This window comes from Pangasianodon hypophthalmus, chromosome 16, assembly GCF_027358585.1.
Source record: "Pangasianodon hypophthalmus isolate fPanHyp1 chromosome 16, fPanHyp1.pri, whole genome shotgun sequence".
In the NCBI taxonomy this organism is placed as follows: Eukaryota; Metazoa; Chordata; class Actinopteri; order Siluriformes; family Pangasiidae; genus Pangasianodon; species Pangasianodon hypophthalmus.
The window spans coordinates 23,432,474-23,456,809 of record NC_069725.1 but is presented as its reverse complement, the minus strand read 5'-3'; the positions used below and the strand labels follow the sequence as shown (position 1 = coordinate 23,456,809).

General features: G+C 41.7%; 2 protein-coding genes across 3 annotated transcripts; one reads left to right on the top strand and one right to left on the bottom strand.

The window, feature by feature from the left end:
* Window positions 1–646: 646 nt before the first annotated feature.
* LOC113530556 (phospholipase A2 inhibitor and Ly6/PLAUR domain-containing protein-like) lies at window positions 647–4,649 on the bottom strand. Its single transcript, XM_034311598.2, has 5 exons — window positions 4,569–4,649; window positions 4,329–4,439; window positions 3,793–3,939; window positions 2,261–2,371; window positions 647–1,086 (listed from the first exon to the last, which is right to left on the bottom strand). Exons 1-5 carry the CDS (start codon window positions 4,615–4,617, stop codon window positions 887–889), a joined length of 618 nt encoding a protein of 205 aa, XP_034167489.2. The 5' UTR covers window positions 4,618–4,649; the 3' UTR covers window positions 647–886.
* A 1,585-nt stretch (window positions 4,650–6,234) lies between these two features.
* LOC113530415 (urokinase plasminogen activator surface receptor) lies at window positions 6,235–21,105 on the top strand. 2 transcript variants are annotated; one of them, XM_053240549.1, is made up of 5 exons: window positions 6,235–6,428; window positions 19,367–19,471; window positions 19,651–19,794; window positions 19,957–20,064; window positions 20,701–21,105. In XM_053240549.1, exons 2-5 carry the CDS (start codon window positions 19,423–19,425, stop codon window positions 20,916–20,918), a joined length of 519 nt encoding a protein of 172 aa, XP_053096524.1. In that variant the 5' UTR covers window positions 6,235–6,428; window positions 19,367–19,422; the 3' UTR covers window positions 20,919–21,105. The 2 variants fall into 2 exon arrangements, with proteins under 2 accessions (XP_053096524.1, XP_034167578.2); XM_034311687.2 differs by lacking the exon at window positions 6,235–6,428 and adding an exon at window positions 18,855–18,938.
* Window positions 21,106–24,336: the final 3,231 nt, after the last annotated feature.

Below are 24,336 nucleotides of genomic sequence, written 5' to 3'. Positions count from 1 at the left end.
GTTATTAATTTTATCCATGTGTATGTGGATTTGGAGAAGCCTATGATTGTGTACCTAGAACTTGTTGTGGTAGGTATTGTAGGAGTATGGGGTATCTGGGTTGCTACTTTGTTCAATCTGGTCTCGATATAAGAGTGAGAGTTGTGTCCACATGGTATAAAAATGAAACCTTTTAAGGTGGGTGTCAGACTCTGTCAAGGGTGTGACTTGTCTCCACCCCTCTTTGTGGTTTTTATGTACAGGATATCATGCCAAGGCTGCAGACGTCTCCAGTCTGTGGGGCAAAAAGTAACCTGTTATTTGCAGATGATGTTCTTTTGCCATCATACACACTCAGACATTTTGCTGGTGAGTGTGAAGCAGCTGGGTATGTCCCTGTCCTCACCTATGGTCATGAGCTATCGGTAGTGACCAAAAGATTTGCCAAGGACCAAAAGGAGATTGTGTCAATTCATCAACAGTGCAGTCTGGCTCAATAAGTAACCCACATCTGAAGAAAAGGGCCCTGGATTTCATCTTATCCTTGTAACAACAAAATAAATATTCATAAATATTAAGCAAGTTAAATATTCATAAATATTAAGCAAGTTTGCTTTATTATTTAAGCTTGATAAACTCTGGATAAACCGTGGATAGCAGGAAAAAAAGTAGACCTTAATTACAATGATTAATTTTCTCGTTGGTCCATTTATGTGGATTTTTCTGTTCAGTCTTCTTAACTGCCAAACAAAGACAAGGACAATCTACCGCAACGCAGCAGAGCTGAGGCTAACAGAACGAGGGGGAAAAAGTGCAAATTCTTCAATCAACACCTTAAAAGAATATTTTATTTCTGTTTCTTGTCTCGTGCATAAAGCATTTCAGTGAGCTGTATAATCAGCGGAGTTCAGTAGAAGAGGATGGAGGACAGCAGATGGACGAGCGTTAGGAGGAAACTCAGTGTAAAGCTCTCGGCACTGTTACACAGATTTCCCTCACAACACTGCACACTCACCACTGCAAATCCCTGAGAGCTTGGTCTAACCGTATCACAAATGCTCTTGGATGCACATCCTTTCATAGACACGGTGCTGTCCCCTTGTTGAACTGAGAGAGAGAGAGAGAGAGAGAGAGAGAGAGAATAGAAAGTGAACAAAGTTTTCAATAACTTTTGTCTTAGATGTTTATTTTGTGTCATGCAGAAGCATTAGTGTGTAAGCAGAAAAAGCAAATTTTAGGTTTCCATTTACTTTCCATAAACAAGAAATGTTTGAATGTTATTAAAGAAAGTAGCATTTTATGTAGCGCTGTTTTAGATAAAAACATAGTGTTGTTCAGGAGATCTGTGGAAGGTTTTCCAAGATGCATGATTAAAAAGACAGCTAATTTCCTTATTAAACAACATGAGTGTACCTCGTAGAACTGACGCAGTTTGAAATGCAGGGTGTGGTCACACCAAATATAGATTTGTATTGTTTTTTCCTACTGTTAACTGCTCTTTAGTCCAGGCGTATCTGTAGAAGTGTTTCTTGTTTTTTCTGTAGAAAACTTTTGCACATTACTGGATATATATATATATATACAGCATAAAGTTTTCTTTGCCACAGGACAAAGGAGAAAAAGAGAGAGCAGTTGAGGGAATGACTGTTTATAGCTGCTAAAAAGTAACAGGAACGAACTTGTTTCACAAAAAAGAAATGTTACTATAAGCAGATAAAAAATATGTGGTGATGTGCTGTTTAATAAATAAAAAAGGGTTAGTCTTGGCAAATTGTCGTGTAAGAGGAATAAAATGTTATCAGATGTGCCGTTATGGGAAAATAATCAACTTTTTGGTGGTAACAGTATCTCCACTTTATCACGCCGCAACATCACTGATTATTTTCTCATAACACAACATGTGGTGTTTTATTCCTTACTTAAAAAAAAAAAAAATAACTTTAAGGGTCACTTTAAGAGTGAGTCATCACAGTTTCACATTCTGAAATTTATAACAGAGAGCACAGGCCTAGTCGTATGAAATGTTCTGACAGTTATGTGTTGGGTGGAATCTGTAAAAAAAAAAAAATTTTAAACCATAATTCGAGAGAAATCAAATGAGAGCACGCAACCTTTGTTCATTTATACTTGTAGGAATATAGTATCATATCAGATTGGTCAATTTGTTTTTATTTTTCAGCCAATCACCCAGCAGCAAATTAAAATCTGCATTTCCCTCTTTTATTTTTTTTTCTTCAACCTGTCTGAGTTCAATCCAGTGATTGAAATAAGCGATATTCACCTGACATAGAAATGCAGAAATTCTGATCTCCCACACAGCTCAATGCTCTCGAGCAGCCTTTAGGATCACATGTGTAGCACATCATGCCATTGGGGGACTGCTGTGGCAGAGCTTAACAAAACAATAAAATCAATCAAGTATCTCATTATATACACTGTCCAACAATAATCATTATCATTAGACTATAAAATATGAATATAAATATGCATAATTTCCATTGTTATCAGAGATGAAATACTCATTATGAATCTCAACTTCATCTAATTTTTCTGATTCAGCCGAATGTAACAACAACAAATATACACACTTTGATACCGACTAATAGGACACAAGCCTGCTAACATGCAAACAATGTACAAGTAACGAACAATTATTTTATTTCAAGATAAAATAATTAAGTTTAAATTTTGAATGTGAAATAAATAAGCTCTCTGTTAATATCACTGATAGTTACATTTGTGAGAAAAAAAACAAAAAAAAGCAAAATAATGTCAGATCTTTTCCCAGCTTTAATGAGATATAGCAACCAACAACATCAAGTGAAAAACAAATGGTAAGGTTTTAAAATAATCTGCTTGCACAAGTGTGCACACCGCTTAACTAATACTTTTTTAAAGCACCTTTTGCTTGTAATGCAGCACTAAATGTTTTTGGGTAAAGGTCTACCAACTTAACACATCTTCATCTGGCAATTTTATTCCACTCTTCCTTGAAAAAATGCTCCACATGTGTCAGATTGTGAGGGGATCTCCTGTGCAGCTCTCTTCAAGTCATTCTACAGGTGTTTCGATCGGATTCAGATCTGGGCTCTGACTGCGACGTTCCAAAACGTTGATCTTCTTCTTCTAAAGACATTCCTTTGGCTTGATTGGTGCGTTGTGCCATTAACATTACTTCAGCAGCCTAAAAGGGGCAGATTTTGTGCCAAAATAGTTCATTCTGTATTTGGTTCTATCCATTATTTCCTCTATCTGTACTAGAGCCCCAGTCCCTGCTGAAGAGAAGCAGCCCCATAGCATGATGCTGCCACCACCATGCTTCAGCATGGGCATGGTGTTCTTTTGGTAATATGCTGTTTTGCTTTTGCACAAACATATCTTTTAGAATTATGCCCAAAAGGTTCTACCTTGATCTCATCAGACAATAACACAGTTTTCGGGTAATTTAGGTGGCCTGGATGTTCTCCATGAGAAAGGGTCTCTGTCTCTTCATCCTACCCCATAGCAGAGACATGTGAAGAATGCGAGAGATTGTTGTCACATGCAGGGAGTGATCGGTCCTTGCCAGATATTCTTGCAGCTCCTTTAACGTTGCTGTCTCTTGTCCCCCTCCCTGATGGCTTTTCTTCTTGTCCTTTCATCAGTTTCGGAGGGACATCCTGTTCTTGTTGATGTCACTGTGGTGACCCATTATCTCCACTTGTTGCCGATGGCTTTCACAGTGATCCCTGGTAGAGCTAATGTTTTGGAAATTCTTTTGCCCCCCTCTCCTGATCTAAACCTTTTGAGAATGAGATTTGAGCTTTGTTTTACCTGGAAGTGTTTCGTTGTTGCAGAGATCAGTGCTGCAGCATTTGGCACTGTTGATCAGGTTCACTGTTCCTGTGTTTAGGCTTCCATTTACACACATGTCTGGCATGCTGCAAGTTTGCATACTAACATTTATTACTTTTGTAACACCTGTAAAACATTACACATGCCACAGTGATAGGTAAATGTACTTGTACTTACAAAATTTCTATTTATATTAGGAATATATCAATACTATTTTTTCAAATAAATGAGTAACTTTATTTCACGGTTTGCTTGCTTGTGATTTAATTATTAATCATGAAATTTGACAAAGTAAACTCGGCTTATGTCACACAGTACAGTATCACATGGTATCGGATGTGAGTAGCGGAACATTTTTACAAGTAAATGAACACAGTATCAGACCGATGCTTGGGTAGCATTATCAGTATTGATGCATTTTTAATTTACACATTACATATGATATTGTGGGCCATGATGTATGCTTTACATATAAGGAAAACATATATATACAAAACGTATATACATTCACTTACTTGTGTACACAGAAACAGTTGCACTTGCACACTGGTTTGAACAGTTTATCTGTGTACTTGTGCATGGTATGATTCCCAATGAAATGCACTGCTGACACATTAACGATAACACTGAAAGAAAAACAAATAAAAATCATACCACCAGATAAACAACATACACCAAGGAACTACTGTTTTTTTTTTTTTCTTTTCAAATGAATTCCACTTAAAACTCCACTCACAAAATGTGACATTTCTTACCTTCAGAGAAAAGCATAGAGATGAGCAGCAGTGTGAGTTGGAACTTCATTGTCGTTGGATTGGAGAGGCTGAGGAGATGAAGGTGAAGCAGGATTTCACATGAAGCAGGTGAAAGACGTGCAGTTTTGTAGTAATGGACAGTGGGGTGGATGCACAGAGGGAGGGCTATATTACACAACCCCTAATCCTGCTTTACGTTCATTTCTTTTCAATATCATTACTTTGATCTCGCCCATTCTTTGAAATGACTTTGCTATTGTACAGTGCTAAACAAAAGGTCTTTTGCTAAAGGAAAACCGTTTTTTTTTTTCTTTTATTGAGATTTAACTGATGAGTTATTATGGCCCCTTTACAATGAACTCATGATAATAGTTTATATTTAGCATTCACAGTATAGATCAGTGAATCAGCTCACAATGTAACTCAGCCTACAATGGTTTTGAAGGTTAATTAAAAAAAATAAATAAATAAAAATAATAATAATAATAATAATAATAATAATAATAACAATAATAATAATAGAAGAAGAAGAAGAAGAATAGTGTTTGCACCAAATCTCATCTACCTCAGGGGGCACAGTGGCTTAGTGGTTAGCATGTTTACCTTGCACCGACAGGGTTGGGGGCTCGAATCCCACCTCCACCCTGTGTGTTCGCCCCATACTTCAGGGGTTTCCTCTGGGAACTCCAGTTTCCTCCTCCAGTCCAAAGACATGTTGTAGGCCGACTGGCATTTCCAGATTGTCCATAGTGTATGTATATGTGTGCGATTTGTGCTCTGCAATGGGTTGGCACTCCATCCAGGGTGTCCCCTGCCTTGTGCCCCGAGTCCCCTGGGCTTCAGGCTCCCCAGTGACCCTGTGTAGGATAAGTGGTACAGAGGATGGATGGATGGATGGATGTTCTACCTTGGTTTTATCAGAATATAACACATTTTGCCACATGGTTTGGGTGATTTAGGCAGGCTTGGATGTTTTATTTTTGTCAGGTAGGGCTTCCATCTATCAGCCCTCCACAATTAATAATAATAATATTAGTTAATAGACAGAGAAACCACAAACCACAAACGAATTGTTTTGGAAATAATAATAATAATTGAATTTAGTGTTGCTTGTATGACAGAGAAACCACAAACCACAGAATGATATGTACAGCATTCATAGGAAGTGTATTCACCTTGTCACACTTTTGCTGCATTACTGTACTGTGACCTCTGCCCTGGTGGCAGAAAAACAGGCGTAATGAAAATGTCGAAATGAAAACACAATAGTCTTCATTTGTATTTGATCTCTTGCTGTCTTTCTAACATGTTAAATAACAAATTTAAAATAGAAAGGGTGGTTCGAAAGATGTACTAAAAAAGATAACATTATTATTATGAGCAGTGTTGATTAAATATCACTTCAGGTTTATTTGTGTAATATTAACGTAGTTCATTTGAGGAAAATATAACTATTTGTGATACTTGATACTGATCTCCAGTCATACCGGTCTCTTTTGGCAACGGTTTTTTTTTTCCGATGTGAGAGGTGCTAAATTATCCTACTAAGAATGTAAGGAAAGCAGTGAATGTACTTGGAACCACAACACCTTCCCTCTCCAAAGAGGCCGGACCTCTGCGAGTTATAATTTGACTGAACTGCACAAGGAAATGAAGCCATGACTAATGAACCTGAAAAGCTGCAAATCTGCATGAAGACAAACTCAACGCACTGCATGGCCACTTATTCAGACCGAATCCTTGACTGATTCTCAGCATGAGCACAACTCTTCTAAAGACTGCATCGCTGCTCATTCAGAGCACACAAAGCCCAGCTTCAGAGGCTCACGCCACATGACGACCTCAAACTCAAGTAGAAAGGTACATCTTCGCAGGAAAAGATATTGCTTAGTACGTGTTGTGTAAACCGCCTAAAGAGCCAGCATTCTTTTAGACAGCAAATCGGGCACACCGCTTTGAATCTCCCCTCCCCCTCTGATTTCTCTCTCTTATCTTTGCATGCAATCTCACACTCAAATAGTGAGCTGCATTTTTTTTCTCAAAGCTCCAAACTCTGTAAAGTTATTCTCATTAACGTTACTGTACTGTGCAACTTATTTCGTTATACTAACATTCCTTATAATTTCTATCGCTTGCTCTCCACCACGTGTAGAGTCTTTGAACTCCACATCATATTTCTTTCCTTGTAGTGCTCCTGTTTCACACACGAGGAAGCACGGCCATGAATACACTCCCACAAGCTTAGCACGAATGCGCACATTGACACACACTGTATAGGACAGAGTGCACATCCACACCTAGAGATGAACACAAACCCTCTCTCACACACATGCATGCAAACACACACACATACAAATCCTTTCTTTTCATTTTTCACTATTTAGAATTAGATTTTGAAAGTTAGTCAGTGGTTAACTGGTGTTTCTCTATTTCCCGATACTTCAATAAAACCCATTTTACTGTCCTGTTGTGGTTATTATATTGATATTACAAGAACCCACACTATTCAGAAGTAAGCCTTCAGAATGTCACTGATTATTTTTGCTCTCAGTTAAATTTTACGTTTTAATCATTGTTGATATATTTAAAAGTTTGATTTTCTTTTTTAATTACAATTCCATTTTGTAATTATGACTGATTACTGTATGAGAATGATTCATTAAATGTACAGTGAAGCACCTCTAGTGCTGGTATGGACCTTGCATTTGGTGCTTCCTGTATAACCCATTTCCCCTACATGTCCCAGCAAAGGAAAACGTGCATCAACTACTTTTTATCTTCTTTTAGATAAAATCATAAAAACATTTCAAATGAATTTGAGGCGAATCACTTCATGCATTTCCCTTCTTACCCTGACACGCCCATTGCTTTGGAATAGGGTAAATCTGATTTTATCAGACCACATGACCTTTTTCCATTGCTCCACAGTCCAGTCTTTATGCTCCCTAGCAAATTGAAGTCATTTTTTCCAATTAATCTCACTAACAAATGGCTTTCTTGTGGCCACACAGCTGTTTAGACCAAATCCTGTAAGTTCTCATCACATTGTGCGTGTGGAAATGCTCTTACTTTCACTATTAAACATAGCCGTGAGTTCTCCTGTCGATTTTTTTACGATGTGACATCACCAGGCATTTTAAAGATCTCCGATCACGATCATTCAAGATTTTTTTCCCGACTACATTTCTGCTGTAAAGTTGACGGTTCACCACTATCCTTCCAGGCTTTAATAGTGCACTGGACATTTCATAACCCAGTTCCAGTGATTTCAGCAATCTCCTTAGTTGTTTTCTTTGCTCGATGCAGACCAACAATTTTCCAGATCATTATCATTATCATTTCCCCTGCAGTAACATCTTTTCCACGACCATGGGATACGTAATCTGCCATGGTTGTTTAAGAAATGAGAAGCTACACACTGCATCAGTTAAGGTTAAAAGAACTGTTGCCAGCTGAAACATATTATTCACTGCAGTAATGATCCAATCACAGGCTCTTAAGTATTTGCTTATTTAAACCCAAACAGCGACCTTTTTTTGGCCAGGCAGTGTATAACATCAGGTTGATTAACAAGTTTAAAATTGTCAACAAATGCAAGAAAAGCAATGAGAATATATAATATTAATAATTCTATTTATATATTTTAAGTGCTACATTACCTGTAGAAATCTATTTTAAAATTTAAGCTGAATTACAAAATAAATCATTTTCATTCAGAGGGATATTACAAATGTATTACATGTAATATTTTTTTACAAACGAGATTGATTTTTACAAATGAGATTATTATAACAGTCATCAAAAAGAAGATTAACATTAAACAATAAGAAAGACATGTTCTCAGATATGTAATAAGACACATTTTTTCCAGCCTTTTCTACATGATTCTCGCTCTTCAAAGAGAAAAGCACTTGGTGTTTAAATGGTGTGTTTTTCCAGCAGAAAAACTTTTCACACCGAATGCAGCTTAATTAAACCTGAAAACAAGTGCAAACAGTTGATCTATGTCATTATTCTTGTGAAACGTTAGCCATTGTGTGTGGCTCTGATGTCACAGGGAGACACTGTTATTGCTGTTGTTTTAATCGCATTTATTAGGAGAAAAAAATATTAAATGATCTCCAACAAGTGATAATGGTCAGGTTTAACTCTGGAACGTCCTGGGACGTAATGTGGTTTGCAGTTCACTATGTCTGATTTTTGGCAGTTCAGTTTTCCCTATTTCTCTCGTACGGGTTGTGCGCCCATGTTGGTGTGTTCGTGCTGCTCTTCCTGTCTTTCTTGTAGCGTGCTGGGTAGTTGGTGTGTCTGTCTCGCTTTCTCTCTCTCTGCCTCCCTCCCTCCCTTCTCATTGATCATTTACAGGTGTGCTGATGAACAGCATGCTGCCAGTTGGACCTGCGGAAAAGGGAAACACAGATGCTAAAGTGTTGGCTAATACTTCTGCTTGAGTGTCATGTTTTGGGGCTGGTGGTTGGGGAACCGGGTGTTTGGGGTCAAGAATCTTGTTTATGTTGCGACTTACCTTGACAGTTCAAACAATGAAAGAGCTCAGAGCTTTGTTTCTCACTCACCATTCTCCAGAGACATTCAATGTTGTATTAATGAGAAATCCAGCATAGAAGTAGTGATGATGTTGCAGCAAACACTGGACACAAAGTTCCAGAATGCAGTGAAGGTATACAACACTGTTGTGCTGAGTTATGACAGAAATTCATCTCAGCTAGTGATCTACGAGACAATGAGGGCAGTGGTGTTGATGGTGGCATTAGCATGAAAATTGAAGTTTTGGAAGCTGACCTGTTTGAGAAAAGTGTACAGATGAGGACATATAGTACCTGAGCACATGAACAAGTAGGACACCTGTACTCCCACTTTTATTAGAGGATGTTTTCTCCCTTGCTTTGTATTCAAATAAAAATGTGCTTTCAGTGTATATAACTGCAGCATCATGACTTTAACTAAGCAATATGATTCATGTAATTTTATCAACCTCACCTAAACAAACCATCCACTTCAAAATGCCTCAGTCTTTGCCGTGAGATTTGTTTCTGGTCCCTTATAAATATAAATATGGGTTGGCTATTTCAATCACACTCATTGCTAACTGGTGTGTAAATTAAGCATAGCGCTATTCAGTCTCTATAGACAATCACTGGCAGTACAGATTGTACTGAAGAGCTCAGTGACATTCAGTGTGATATTGTCATATAGTGGAACTCCACCTTTCCAACAATTCAGTTCCTCAAGATGCAAGGCTCTGGAAAGAACAACAGAAAATTAACCAGAAAATCACAGAAACTCTAGCTAACAGGAAAGAGTCACCAAGAGCTGAAGCGTGTATTGTGCTATAAAAAAAAAAAAAGTTGCGACTCCCACTACCAAGTTTCAAACTTTGCCTCTTACAGCAGCAGAGAGAGATGCCAAGTCTATAGTAATGCTCATGTTTGGGAAGAACATGTTTACCAAGCACATAAGCACTTTATATCCATACTGCATTGACTCCCAGTAAAATTTCACATCGATTATAAAATACTATTAAAAAGAACTATAAAGCACTGAATGGTCTCGCTCTACACTACCGGAGTGAACTTTGGTCTGTTAAGATCCAAAAAGTACAGGCTCTTTATGAATACCTACACTGTAAAAAAGCTACATTTTACAGTACTTTACTGGAAACTAGGGTTCAATCAGTCACAGATCTTATCAAGTCACAGATAAGAATGCCATGTGTTCATATCCCAGCACCATCAAACTGCCTTGTCTGGGTCATTCAGCAAAACCCTTCAGCTTAGCTGTATCCTGCATCAAGCAAATGAGCAGATGTACTGTATAATATACCAATGCAGTGAGGCAGTAATCGGAACCTAACTGACAGGTCACATTAAAAAAATGTTCACAGTTCGTGGGATTACAGATGTAACAGCTCAGTTGGCCAGCATCAGCTAAAGAAAGAAATAAAATAATAAAATCAAACTCAACATAGATGGTCACATATGTCACCAAAATGAAACCAACAATAATTATTATTTAATTCTATTTCATTTTATTGAATTGTATGTCTCACACACACACATGGAAATACGTGAGACTCCTTAGCTTTGGGTAAAAGCATGCAAATGATCATGAGGATGACTAGCGACTGCTGGAGGACTGCTGAAGTTGTGCAGTTATGAACATCCAGCTTTATTATTATGCAGGGTATTTACTCAAATTTTGGAAAATATTGAAATTAAATACTTCCAAAAAGGTCTTAATTTTTCCTCCTTACAATTTTTCTAGATTTTCCTAGAAATCTTGACGATCTCATCTTCTCACCCGGCCGGTGACTGCACGTTATACGTCAGTTAAGGACATGGGAATAGAACACTAAACCTGGTTTTGTTTTAATCACATGTTGCTGAGTCTTTTATGCTCTCACACCACCAAATCAAAGCTTTATGACAGCATATTCCGGTCTTCATACAAACTCAAATGCTAATGAGACAATGCTAATTTAAACATGTATTTGCAATTGCATTTGCTGTGTGTGTTCATAATTGAATGATAATTCAAATTCAGTTGGGACAAATCTAAATGATCGGCTCATACAATTCCTCAGCCCCATCCTAAGGTGCGCTTCTAATGAGTGTACGTAGCTAGTATAGTTATCTTGCTTTATTAATCTATTAATCAATGAATCAAAGGTACCAACTGTAAATACAGTATACACAGCAGTCAACATTTATATTCATTTTGATGGGAAAATCCCTGCTCTCCACATTTTGCTTTCTCCACATTATCTACAGTGATGCTTGCAAAAAAAATGCTTCGGCATATTTTCGTGTTTGTTTTCATGACTTCTGTATGAATAGTAATATATACATTCACCAGCCACTTGTATAAACACCTGTATCACTGCACATTTATGCAATTATCCAATCAGCCAAACAACTGGCAGCAGCACAATGCAAAAAATCATGCATATACAGGTTAAGAGTGTCAGTTATTGTTCATATCAGACATCAGTATAGTGGAAAATATGATCTTAGTGGCTTTGACCCAGACAGGGCTGGAAAAGTGAAGCCAGAATGATCTGGCTAAAAAAATGGTTATTTATTTATTTATTTATTTATTTATTTTTATTCACTGTCCCCCTACAAGGATTCAGTTGTGCAGAAGGAAAACGTCTCCAGGTTACGCATGTAACCATGGTTCCCCGAGGGAACGTGACACTGCGTCGAAACGCTATGGGAACACCTTCAGCGTGACCGCGCTCTGAATCACGTTTGTAATCAGTCCAATGGATGGGCGAGACGTCACGGGCAGGGTGACGTAGCGACCCGGAAGCATAAAAGCCTGAGCGGCAAGCGCCGCGCTAGCTTCTGAGAAATGAGGCAAGCGCAGCAGGGATGCCGGAAGTGTGGCACTGAGACGCAGCGTCTCGTTCCCTCAGGGAACCATGTTTACATGCGTAACCTGGAGACGTTCCCCTTCAGGAACTCGAGCTGTGTCAAAACGCTATGGGAACGAGTATGCCCACGCCGCCAGACTTACAAATCCCTGCCTAGTGTGGAAAAGGCACAGGTTAAGGCAAAAGGACAAAAGAGCCAGGAGTGGCTCGCATATCCAGGCTGTAGAACCTGGCAAACGTCAGGGGCGTGGACCAACCCGCCGCGTTGCAGATGTCCTGCATGGACACACCTGCCAGAAAGGCCTTCGAGGCCGCCACACCTCGGGTAGAGTGAGCCTTGACCCCCAAGGGTGAGGGGAGACCAGAGGACTCATAAGCCACCGGCTGAGGGTCTGCTTGGTAGCAGGAAGACCCCTCTTCGGGGGACCAAAGCATACAAACAATTGGTCCGCCCTCCTCCACAGGGCAGCTCTGTGGACGTACGCATCCAGTGCTCACACTGGACACGTATAGTTAAGCTTCCGATGGTCGGGCTCCCAAAAGGGAGGAGGACAGAAGGCCTGCAGCACTACCGGCCATGGTGCCGATGAGGGAACATTCGGTACGTACCCCGCTCAGGGGTACAAGAACGCTTTGGCCAGACCGGGCGCAAAGTCTAAGTAAGAGGGGGCCACAGAGAGGGCCTGAAGATCCCCCACTCTCCTAAGAGAGGAAATAGCCAAGAGAAAGGCAGTTTTCAATGTCAAAAGATGGTCCGAAATCTCCTCTATAGGCTCGACGGGGGGTTTACAGAGAGCCTCTAAAAGAGCCTCTAAAACCAGGCCAGGTCCCAAGGCGGGACCAAAGATCGCACTGGAGGTCTGAGCCTCAGCGCACCGCGGAGGAAACGTGTAACCAGGGGGTGCCTGCCCACTGACTGGCCACCGAGAGGGGCGTGGCAGGCCGCAATAGCCGCCACGTAGACCTTCAGGGTGGAGTGGGTCAGCCCTGCGGAGAGACGGCCTGCAGGAACTCCAGCACTGTACCAACTGGGCAGTGAACAGGGTCGAGCCGGCGGTCTCCGCACCAGGAAGTGAAAAGTTTCCACTTCAGGGCGTACAGTTTCCTCGTTGAGGGAGCTCTGGACTGGAGGATGGTCTCAACAACCTCGGCTGAGAGACCGGAAGCTCTGAGTTGTGCCCCCTCAGAGGCCACACCCACAGCTTCCACAACTCCAGGCGGGGGTGAAGGATGTCGCCCCCCGCCTGTGAGAGGAGGTCCCTCCTGACGGGAATCTCCCATGGAGAGCCATCGAGAAGGGAAATCAGGTCCGAGAACCATACTCAGCCCGGCCAGAACGGGCTACTGGCAGCAAGCGGACCCCGTCCCGGCGCACTCTCTCCAGAACAGAGCGACCGGGGGAAAGGCGTACAGACGCAGCCACGTCTGTACCATAGCATCCAGTTTTAGGGGAGCTGGATGAGTCAGAGAGAACCAGAGGAGACAGTGCGATGTCTCCTGAGTCGCAAACAGATCCACCTGAGCTCGGCCGAACATACGCCATATCTGCTCCACCACCTCGGGGTGGAGCCTCCATTAGCCGGGCATCGGCCCCTGCCTCGACAGGGCGTCTGCTCCCATATTGAGACAGCCAGGGATATAAACTGCTCTCAGCAAGAGGAGTTTCCCCTGGGACCACACTGGACTCCCCATCCAGTAAGAGAATGCATCCGTCGCTAGCGTTACGTGGCGACAAGGAGCTCCCAGCACCGGGGCCTGAGACAAGAACCCAGGTTCCCTCCACACGTCTAAGGCACGTAGGCACCGCCGCATGACCTTGATCATGCGGAGCAGGTTTCCCCTCAGGGAGAACCCCCGGTCTTGAGCCACCACTGTAGGGGTCTCATGTCCAGCAGACCAAAAGGTATTACGTTGGACGCAGCTGCCATCAGACCCAGCAGTCTCTGAAACTGCTTCACAGTGAGTGACTGGCCTTCTCTCACTCTCGCGACTGCTGTGAGGATCGACTCGATCCGAGCAGGAGACAGGCGTGCCTGCATCGTGATCGAATCCCACACCGCGCCCAGATAAGTGATTCTCTGTACTGGAGAAAGCACACTTTTCTCGGCGTTTAGTCTTAGCCCCAGGTCTTTCATATGGGTCAGAACGACATCTCGATGCTGAACCGCCATCTGCTCCGATCGAGCTAATATCAACCAGTCGTCGATATAATTCAGTATGCGGATGCCCCGGAGTCAGAGCAGCATCCACACACTTCGTGAAGGTGCGGGGTGAGAGTGCTAGGCCGAACGGAAGAACCCGATATTGGTAAGCTTGGCCCCCAAAAGCGAACCTCAGGAACTTCCTGTGTTGAGGAAGGATGGATATATGGAAATATGCATCTCTTAGGTCGATTGTGACAAACCAGTCCTTGGAGCTGATCTGAGACACGACCTGTGTTACCGTGAGCATCCTGAACTTCAGTCGTGCGACTGAGAGGTTCACCTGCCGCAAGTCCAAAATGGGACGCAGCCCTCCACCCTTCTTGGGAACAATGAAGTACCGGCTGTAGAGCCCGGACTCTCTGTCTTGAGGAGGGACCACCTCGATGGCCTCCTTCCTCAGGAGAGTGTGTACCTCCTGTTCCATTATCAGAGCCTGCTCGGGACCCACCAGAGTGGGAAGAACCCCGGAAAAGCGAGGCGGAGGAGAGCCGAACTGAATTCGGTAGCCTCTCTCTACAGTACGCAGGATTGAGACACATTCGGCAGAAGTGTCCACGCTGCCAAATAGCTCACTAAGGGGATCAGCCTCTTGAGACTGACCTCTGGTACAGCGAGAGCGGCTAGCTTGGTGCCCTGAGGCGGCGAACCGACAGGGAACGACCGAACTAGCTGCTCCGAAGGCCTCCAAAGAGGCCGCGAGCCTCCCAGACCCGCTACGTTCCCGGGCGAGAACTGGGAGAAACGCTCGCCAGAGACCGATGCGCCCTGAAGCACCACTGGTGGCAGGGTTGGAGGATCGACCTCCCGAGGGCACTGAGACGAGACACCGTATAATGAGGTGTACACCGTCCCGCCCCAGAGGGGCCTGCCCTCGGAAGCCCTGGGCCCAAGGCGTCAGGGCTTCTTAGCCATGGCCCTCCTCGACAAAAGAACGGTCCTCAGACCCGTCTTCGTGTCAGAGGGACCGGGCCCAGAGCACCGCCGAGACTCCCGGTCCCACCGCGGGGGAGCACGGGAGGTGACGCTCTGTTTCTGTGCCTCCCTGTGAGAGGCAGTACATGGAGGGGGCTGCCCCCGCCCAGCAGCCCCACGAGCCAGAGAGCGGCGAGGGAGAAACCGCCCCCTGCGTACGAGCCTGCTGGTACCTGTCGACGACGGAGCTAACAGCGTTGCCGAACAGACCAGAGGGCGCCAGCGGGGCGTCCATAAGAACGACCCTGTCCCACTCTTTCATGTCAGACAGGGTCAGCCAGAGGTGTCTCTCCGCCTCCACCAGGACTGCCATAGACCGGCCGATAGCACGGGCGGTCTCCTTGGTGGCGCGGAAAGAAAGATCAGCGGCCCGCCTAAGCTCTGTCACGTGCTCAGATGGCATCTCCCCGTGCTCATCCAGTTCTTTGAGCAGGTCAGCCTGGTACGCCTATAACACCGCCATGGTGTGCAGACACGCACCAGCCTGACCCGCTGCCGTGTACGCCTTGCCCACCAGCGCCGAGGTGGTCCGCAGCAGCTTGGTGGGCAGTGCCGGAGCCTTCAGGGACAATGCTGCACCAGGGGACAGATAGCTAGCTAGCGTCTGTTCAACCCTGGGCATCGCCCTGTAGCCAGTATGGTCCAGCCCTGCCACGTTAGCATAGTAAGAGGAGGCGGGACTAAATAAACGGGCCGAAAAAGGCCTTCCCCATGACCTCGACACCTCAGTGTGGAGGTCGGGGAAAAAAGGCAGGCTCTGGCGTGGAGGTGGCGGTTTACTGCGCAGGAAGCGCTCATCTAGCTTCGACCCCTGCGGTTCAACCCGCGTTTCAGCAGGCCAGTCAATGCTAAGTTTAGCAACGTATTGTCCTCATATTGAGGAGACTGCGGCAAATCAGAGTCGACGCCCTCCACGTCAACCTCCTCAGAGGAAGACAGGCGGACCGCCGAGCGCGCTCTCCGGGGGGAAGAAACCGCAGAGCGGGCTTCCGAACCCAGAGAGCGGACAGTGGATCTGGAGGATGAGGAAGGAGAAAGGGACTCGTCCGTCTCCATTCCCTCCACCAGATCCATCTGCGAGCCCCACGAGCGCAACCGCCGCTCTGCCTCGGCAGAAGCGGGGCCGGCACCGCGAGGCACGCGAGTGAAGGCTCCCTCCTCGAAGAGAGCCTTCCGGGAGCAAAGCGCGTGCAGCAGCAAACGCTCGCAATGCGAGCAGCCGGCTCCCCCGAGAGCCAACTCTGCGTGCTCCGCTCCCAAGCAGACAACGCAAAGACTGTGTGTATCCCCGCCCGTAATAGGGCAGGAAGGAACACACAGCCTAAAACGCTGTCCGCTCTTGCCCTTATGTTTGGATTTGTCCTTGGCCTTAGGCATGCCTCAGACAACACAAAATAGACAGGCAATGGACATACAATATGACACAGAGCGCTTGCTGAATGACAGAAAGCTAGCGCGGCGCTTGCCGCTCGGGCTTTTATGCTTCCGGGTCGCTACGTCACCCCGCCCGTGACGTCTCGCCCATCCGTTGGACTGATTACACATGTAATTCAGAGTGCGGTCATGCTGAAGGCGTTCCCATAGCGTTTCGACGCAGCTTGTGTTCCTGAAGGGGAACTTGTGTAATGCCTTTTAATTTTTTCTTAGCATTCACAGCTTGGGTTCATTCTGTATATTAAAGCATGCACTGTAGGCCATGCAAAGCATTTTTAAGTGTAAAAATACTACAAGGTGTCCCAAAAGTCTCCATATGTTAGGGAAATTACCACTTTTTAGCATAATGTCTTCCAAATTTTTTCATACTTATATATATATGTACACTGATCAGCCATAACATTATGACCACGTGCCTAATATTGTGTTGGTCCCCCTTTTGCTGCCAAAACAGCTCTGACTCATCGAGGCATTGACTCCACTAGACATCTGAAGGTGTGCTTTGTTATCTGGCACAAAGACGTTAACAGTAGATCCTTTAAGTCCTGTAAGTTGCAAGGTGGGGCCTCCATGGATCGGACTTGATGACCAGCACACGCCACAGATGTTCGATCGGATTGAGATCTGGGGAATTTGGAGGCCAAGTCAACACCTTGACCTTTGTCATGTTCCATGACTTTCGAACCATTCCTGAACAATTTTTACAGTGTGGTAGGGCACATTATCCTGCCGAAAGAGGTCACTTCCATTAGGGAATACCGTTGCCGTGAAGGGGTGTACTTGGTCTGCAACAGTGTTTAGGTAGGTGGTAGGTGTCAAAATAGCATCCACATGAATGCCAGGACCCAAAGTTTCCTAGCAGAACCTAGCAGCACGTCCCCAGGCAGGAAATATACACTTATATAGAGATCATTTAATTAAAGATAAAGATAAAGATAAACTTTACTGATCCCACAGTGGGGAAATTCACTTATCACAGCAGCTCACAGACAGTTAGAGTGCAGGTCTTAAAGACTAACGATAGGAAGAAAGAAAAGTTAAAGCTATAACTATATATACACCTTAGGAATAATAAAAGAAATAAAATTATACAAAATTATAAAATATTGCACATTTGAACATCACTGTAATGCGCTGTTGTAAAGTCTGACTGGTATGAATGGCCTGCGGTAGCGCTCCTTCCTACACTGGGGGTGTAGCAGTCTGCTGCTGAAAGAGCTAAACAGGGTCTCTACAGTCCCAGACAGGGGGTGAGAGGTGTTGTTCATAATAGATGTCAGCTTGGCTAACATCCTCCTCTTGCCCACCACCTCCACAGAGTCCAGTGGGCAGCCCAGGACAGAGCTGGCTCTCCTAACCAGCTTGTTCAGTCTCTTCCTGTCCCGCTCTGTACTGCCTCCCACCCAGCAGACTACAGCGTAGAGAATTGCAGAGGCCACCACAGTATCGAAAAAGTCTTTAAGTATTGGACTTAATTGGGCAGATATAAGACTAGTACAGGATGTGGCTGCCTAGAGATGATCAGCAGCAAAAGCACTGTGTGCCGACGGTGTCATTATTTTCCTATGGATAGATTGGATGCCTTGCCATTGCGCTTAAAGACCTTTTCAAAGCACGACCAGTAAGATGGCACTCTTTTTTCTTGTGTCTTCTCCAAAGGACAACCAAAAGCACAACCTTTTTTAGTTTGAGATTTAGATACATGCTGGATTTACAAGTCTTTTGACTCTGTATTTATAAAAATGAACAAAAAAAGCATGTATTCATAAGCTATAAAAAAAGATATAAAAAATGTAACTAAGGGGAAAAGTACTAATGTTGTTAATTGTCAAATGTTGTCAATTTAGTTTTTTATACATATCTTTGTTTATGCTCGTGAATGCATATGTTTTTGTTCATATTTGTAAGTACAAAGTCAAAAGATATTGTGCGAGTGGATCTATGCACTGGAAATATACTAAATAACAAAAGCAAAATATCATATACTGTAATACTTTCTGAATACTTGCTGTATTTCCCAACACTGTAAATATAGGATGTTGCAAATTTTGCTCAGTTGTGCAGTAAATCTCTAGCCCATGCACCTCCACCACTCAGAATTATGCTAAGCTTGAAACGTATAAAATAATAAAACTGTTTATATGAGGTCCACAGTTACAGAATTGAGCTATATAATCACTTTATCGTCATCATTCTTTGGTTAATGTATGACCCAAGTCCAAGCTGTTCACTATAAAACCATTCCCTATACTGTGGACTCAGTTATTCAGAATCTCTGCTGCTTTTATCACAACGACAGTTTCTCAAATCCACCGATGATGAAGTGGCAGCTCACTTCCATAATCATCTGTCTGTCTTTCTCCAAAGGTACAGAATATTTCTCTGCAAAATTTGTGTAGTGTGTTATAATGTTTACTGTGTTTACTTATCATTTCTATAGTAACAACTCATTCACACTGACATGTAAGATAAATGCTCCACATAATCTAAACCTAAAAAAATGCATTGTTTAGCAACGAAAACTGAAGTTTTTTGTGGTTTTAAGTAAGGAGATGTTTATTTAACATTTGTGTAAGGTGTTTCCAGTCTTTTCCAAGTTGGAAGGAGTCTCCAAGTTTTCTGAAAAAGGAAAGTCTTCAGGATAGAAGACAAAAACAAGAATCTGATATCTTAATTTATTTGAATGTCAGTGTATATGGATGAGTGTAATGATATATAAGACTAGTCTGTGTGGCAATTTTTAGAATTTCATGCAATGTTTGTTATTAGATCTCTTTTTTCTCATTGCATTCCAGCTCTGACACTGAGATGTTATAATTGTCACAACAATTGCCAAAACTCAAACACAACCATGGTCTGTTCAGGGAGGTGTCTTAGCTTCAGGGAAGTGGCATATCTGGGTAAGAAATTCTCTCAGAATAAAACCATCCATCCATCCATTTTCTGTACCACTTATCCTACACAAGGACTCAGGGTATCCTTCAGCCTATCCCAGGGAACTCGGGGCACAAGGCAGGGGACACCCTGGACAGGGACACCCTGGACATTTCTCCATTAAATCATTTTCTCTGTTCTGTAGGTAGTGTAATGATGGAAAACAGTGGTAAGTCATGCAGTCAGACTGGGGCGTGTACCAGCTACAGTTTAAACCTGGGAGTTTCCAAAACAACCTTCAACTCCATATGCTGCGATTCTGATCTCTGCAACAGTGGACCAGTTCCAGGTAGAGCCAGAGCTTTTGCACACTCACATTATGTAATATTCTTTCAACAAAATTAACATGCAACAATCAAAAATAAGACAGAAGTTTTAGCTTTTGCAAGCAGGACACTGATGCAGTTAATTATAGGAAAGGCTCTGTTTCATGTTCTTATATTCTGTTAAGTTGTAGACCTGCAGCCCAACGGGAAACAGTGTTACTTCTGTGTTGGAAACAACTGCTTAGGAAATGTGCATTGTGAGGGAATTGAAGATCACTGCATCTCTTATACAGGTACATATAAATAAATAAATATATATATATATATATATATATATATATATATATATATATATATATATATATATATATATATATATATATATATAATTTGTTTTTTTTAAATAGACACATATGTAGATGTAGAGTGTTATTAAACACACATTTGTGGCCTGAGGTACATTTTAATACGCTTCAGTGAAAAAAAAAAATTCAGATTATAATTATTAATCATTGAAAAATTGGTTCAGTTTAAAAATAAGGTTCACCCTCATTATTCAGCTGCTTATAAAATAGTACTTGATGCAGAAACTCCTATTATATAGGTTTTCTTTTTAATATAATGTACCAACTATTAATTGTGACCACAACTTAATGAAGCCACACAAGAAAAACAAGAAAAATGCATTTAAGTTTGAGTTCATAATTGTACAGAATGGAGACATACCTTGGTTATGTGTTATATATTTCAGTATTAAATCCTCACTACAGGCGCATAACTTGACTCTGAATATGACCCTGTGTTGCTGAAGCAATTGAGAATGTAAACATACCAGATTTGAAGCAGCTGAGAACATCTAGAAGTGAAACATTTGAAAGAACTTATTGGATTTAGCATTTATTCAGATGAATAATTTGTATCTCTTTCAGATGTTATAAATGGCAGGAATGTCACTTTGAAAGGATGTGCAAGTAAAAACTTCTGTGATACCTCATCATCAAGGCTGCGTTTAAGCAGCATGAATATCACCAGCAGAGAAGTATCTGTGAAGTGCTGTAAGGGGAACCTCTGTAACGGTGCTGAGAGCGTTACACTGAGTTTCTTCCTCATGCTGTTCTTCCTGCTTTCCTGTTTTCTCCTCCACTGAGCTTGTGGCTGATCAGTTCTTTGTCATTTATGAAAGTATGAAAAATATTAATCCCCTTTTGGGGAACTCAACTGATTCTCCTATTTTGTCTGTTTTGTGCTTCACTGAGAAATCCAGTTTTATTGTATCTCTATTTTTCTGTGCTTTCAAGCTATAAATACACCTCGCTTATATGGAAACAGCTGCAGATTTGAGTAATGAAGATATTTTATGATTGTATTCTGGTTAATGTATGACATGCATATTTTAAAACCTTATAAGATGAATTACGGTAATTAGGGACACCAGCTGATTTTGTTGTTATCAAATTCATTGTTGCTGTATTGCTGTAGTAGAGAAACCGCATGAGAAATCATTTCATCATTTTGAAGCCTCATTTGCATAAATCAATGCAAAATGAAGTTTCAATAATAAAAAAAAAAATACTGATAAGAAAATCAGCAAACAACTGAACTACGTGGATCTTTGTGATTGGCAGAAGGTAAAGCCGCAGGTGTGACATTGCTTTGCTCGCGTAATGCATATTTGGGACGCACTATATTTCAGGAGTGTGCGTGAGGCAAGTCTCGGGTTATGCATTTTATTTTATTAAAGCTGCTCACAAGCTTACTTCACTGAAGCATGCTTGGAGATAATGCTGAGATGAACATCAGTTTTATACTATACATTAAATAATTATGCCATAAATTTATGCCATAAATTATCCTTTATAGACAGAAATAGAGAGAAATACAGCATCCTCCCAAATTATTATAAAAATAAACATACATTTATATATAAAAAGAATAACACATATAGTGAGTGATATATTTTGACCTCAAACATACATGGATATTGTATAATTTTATTTAAAAAAAAAAAAAAAAAACTCCTGGCAGAGGCAACCAGGTTTCAGTTTGATATGTCCTGGTACTTTCATTTAAATTCATGATCTCATCAATCTTCACAAGAGCCAGAAAACACTTCTTGGCGTTCATGCAAAACACACTGTCTGCCTCTGGAAACAACAAAAGCATGTGGCAAATGAATTGTTGTTAATGTTAAGATATTTCCACAAGGGAGCAGTGAGACTCCACAAGATGGCTTGTGTGGCAGCTCAGTTTAATTGTGTAATGATGGGGGATAAATTAAATGAAAAATCTGAATAAATGAGGAAAAATGAAAAATTAAGAGTGCAGATGCTTTCCAATACGTCATTTATTTCCTTTTCATTTCCTGACTGTAAATTATTACACAACTAGAACCATAGCTGTAATAATTATATTTTAATGAACTAATATAATTATAAGCCTCAATGACAGGTCAATAATTAATCAAATAAGTAATAATTAAATTATTTGGTATGGATTTGTTAGCTCTTAGCCTTCAGTAGTTTATCAGAACAATCTGGAAATATAATTTTTCTATCAGTTTCATTTGTATGATTTTCTTTAATAAAGAAAATCTCCCTAAATTAGGGGGAAATTCAAAGGACAGAAATATGAACGGCTATTTTTGAAATGTCATTTCAATACTAACTATTTAAAAACAAACAAACAATGGTTTCCATGTAGTTCTTACAATCTTAACAATAATAAAATAAAATAAAAATAAAGGAATAGAAAAAAACGAATTCTCCAAAAATCTCCAAATTCTCCTTATTTCTGCAAAAGAAAGAAAGAAAGAAAGAAAGAAAGAATGTGACAATTGAATTAGTGCAATGTCAATTTAAACTAGTGCAATTTCACACAATGACCAAGCTCAGTGCAGTTTACTTATATACAGGTGGTTGTTAAATGAAATGAAAAATCGGAATGGAGAAAAGACAGAGAGAAGAAAAGAAGGTTTCTAATTGACGACAGCGCTTCCACTGGCGAAGCAACTAATGACAATGGCAGGTATGCGCCAACCTGCTTCTATGCACAAGCCATGAGGTCGATGGTGGTCCAGAGAGCAGAACTCTCTCTACATAGTTCCAGCATTGAGGCACAGATCGTTTTCAGCCTGTCAGAGATATCTGTGTCTGGTAAAGGCTAAATCTATCTCACTTTCTGATACTGCTGAAACCAAAGTTGAATATTGCAGCTCAACTGTTTCCCAGACATGTCTACAGACATAGTACATTTTAAAAGAGGCTTCCACTGTTTTATCAGCTCGGCTCATGTCAGCTTTGGTGACACTCCATAAAGCACGGAGAACAGCCAGACTGAAGACCGACTCTCTGCTACAGTCAGTGCCGAGGTGGCTGGCACATTGCCTTTGTCCTTCCCTGACTTCTACAGAGCCTAGACACTGATTGTGCAAATCCTGTAGTGACTCAGAGACAGCTCAGGAAGTATAAGTAGCGAATGTAAGGAAGTATAAGTAGCGAATGTAAGGTTCCAACTGTAAATACAGTACAAACAGCAGTCAACATTTACACTCATTTTGATGGGAAAATCCCTGCTCTCCACATTTTGCTTTCTCCACATTATCTACTGTGATGCTTGCAAAAAAAATGTTTCACCATATTTTCATGTTTGTTTTCATGACATCAGTATAGTGCCTCGCTGCAATAAACTCTTCAAACCTGCCCTTTTCCATCCATCCATCCATCCATCCATTCTCTGTACTGCTTATCCTGCGCAGGATCATGGGGAGCCTGGAGCTTATCCCAGGGGCCTCAGGACACACCCTGGATGGACTGGGAGGGAAACTGGAGGGCCCAGAGGAAACCCCTGAAGCATGGGGTGAACATGCAAGCTCCGTGCACACAGGGCGGAGGCGGGATTCGGACCCCTAACCCCGGAGGTGCGAGGCAAACATGCTTGATGCGTCTCGACACCATCAGATCAAATATTATATGAATTAAATCTGTATATTAAAGCCTGCACTACTGGTCATGTAATGCATCCTCTCATACGTACGCTTGTACACAGTTTAATAAGAATCAGTTACAGAAGGTTGGAGATTTTACACAGTGTGTGTGAATGAGGTAAAGGATTTATTACACTGTAGACAGTCTTTCTTTCTTTCTTTCTTTCTTTAATCACTGCTCCCCCTTACAAGGATTCAGTTGTGCAGAAAGAAACATTTCTTTTTGCGATCACAGCATGGGTTAATTCTGTATATTAAAGCATGCACTGTTTGTTAACCCTGTAGGTAAAAATCACTACATCCATGTTGATTTATAAGAAATTGTGTTAATCTAATATAATTATTTAATGCTGATTTACTATACTTTTATGTTAATTTGTCTCTTAGAATTAAGTCAATTTATCATAAGATCAACAAATGCTGGCTTCATAATCATTCCTTTTTCTGTATAAGAAGAAGCTTACTGAAACTGATATCATAATTGACATTATAATTTCATGTGAATGTAATATAGTTTGATGTCAATATATCATCATTTTAAGTTGATTTATCATTGTAGTTATATTGTAGTCTGTAAAAATGA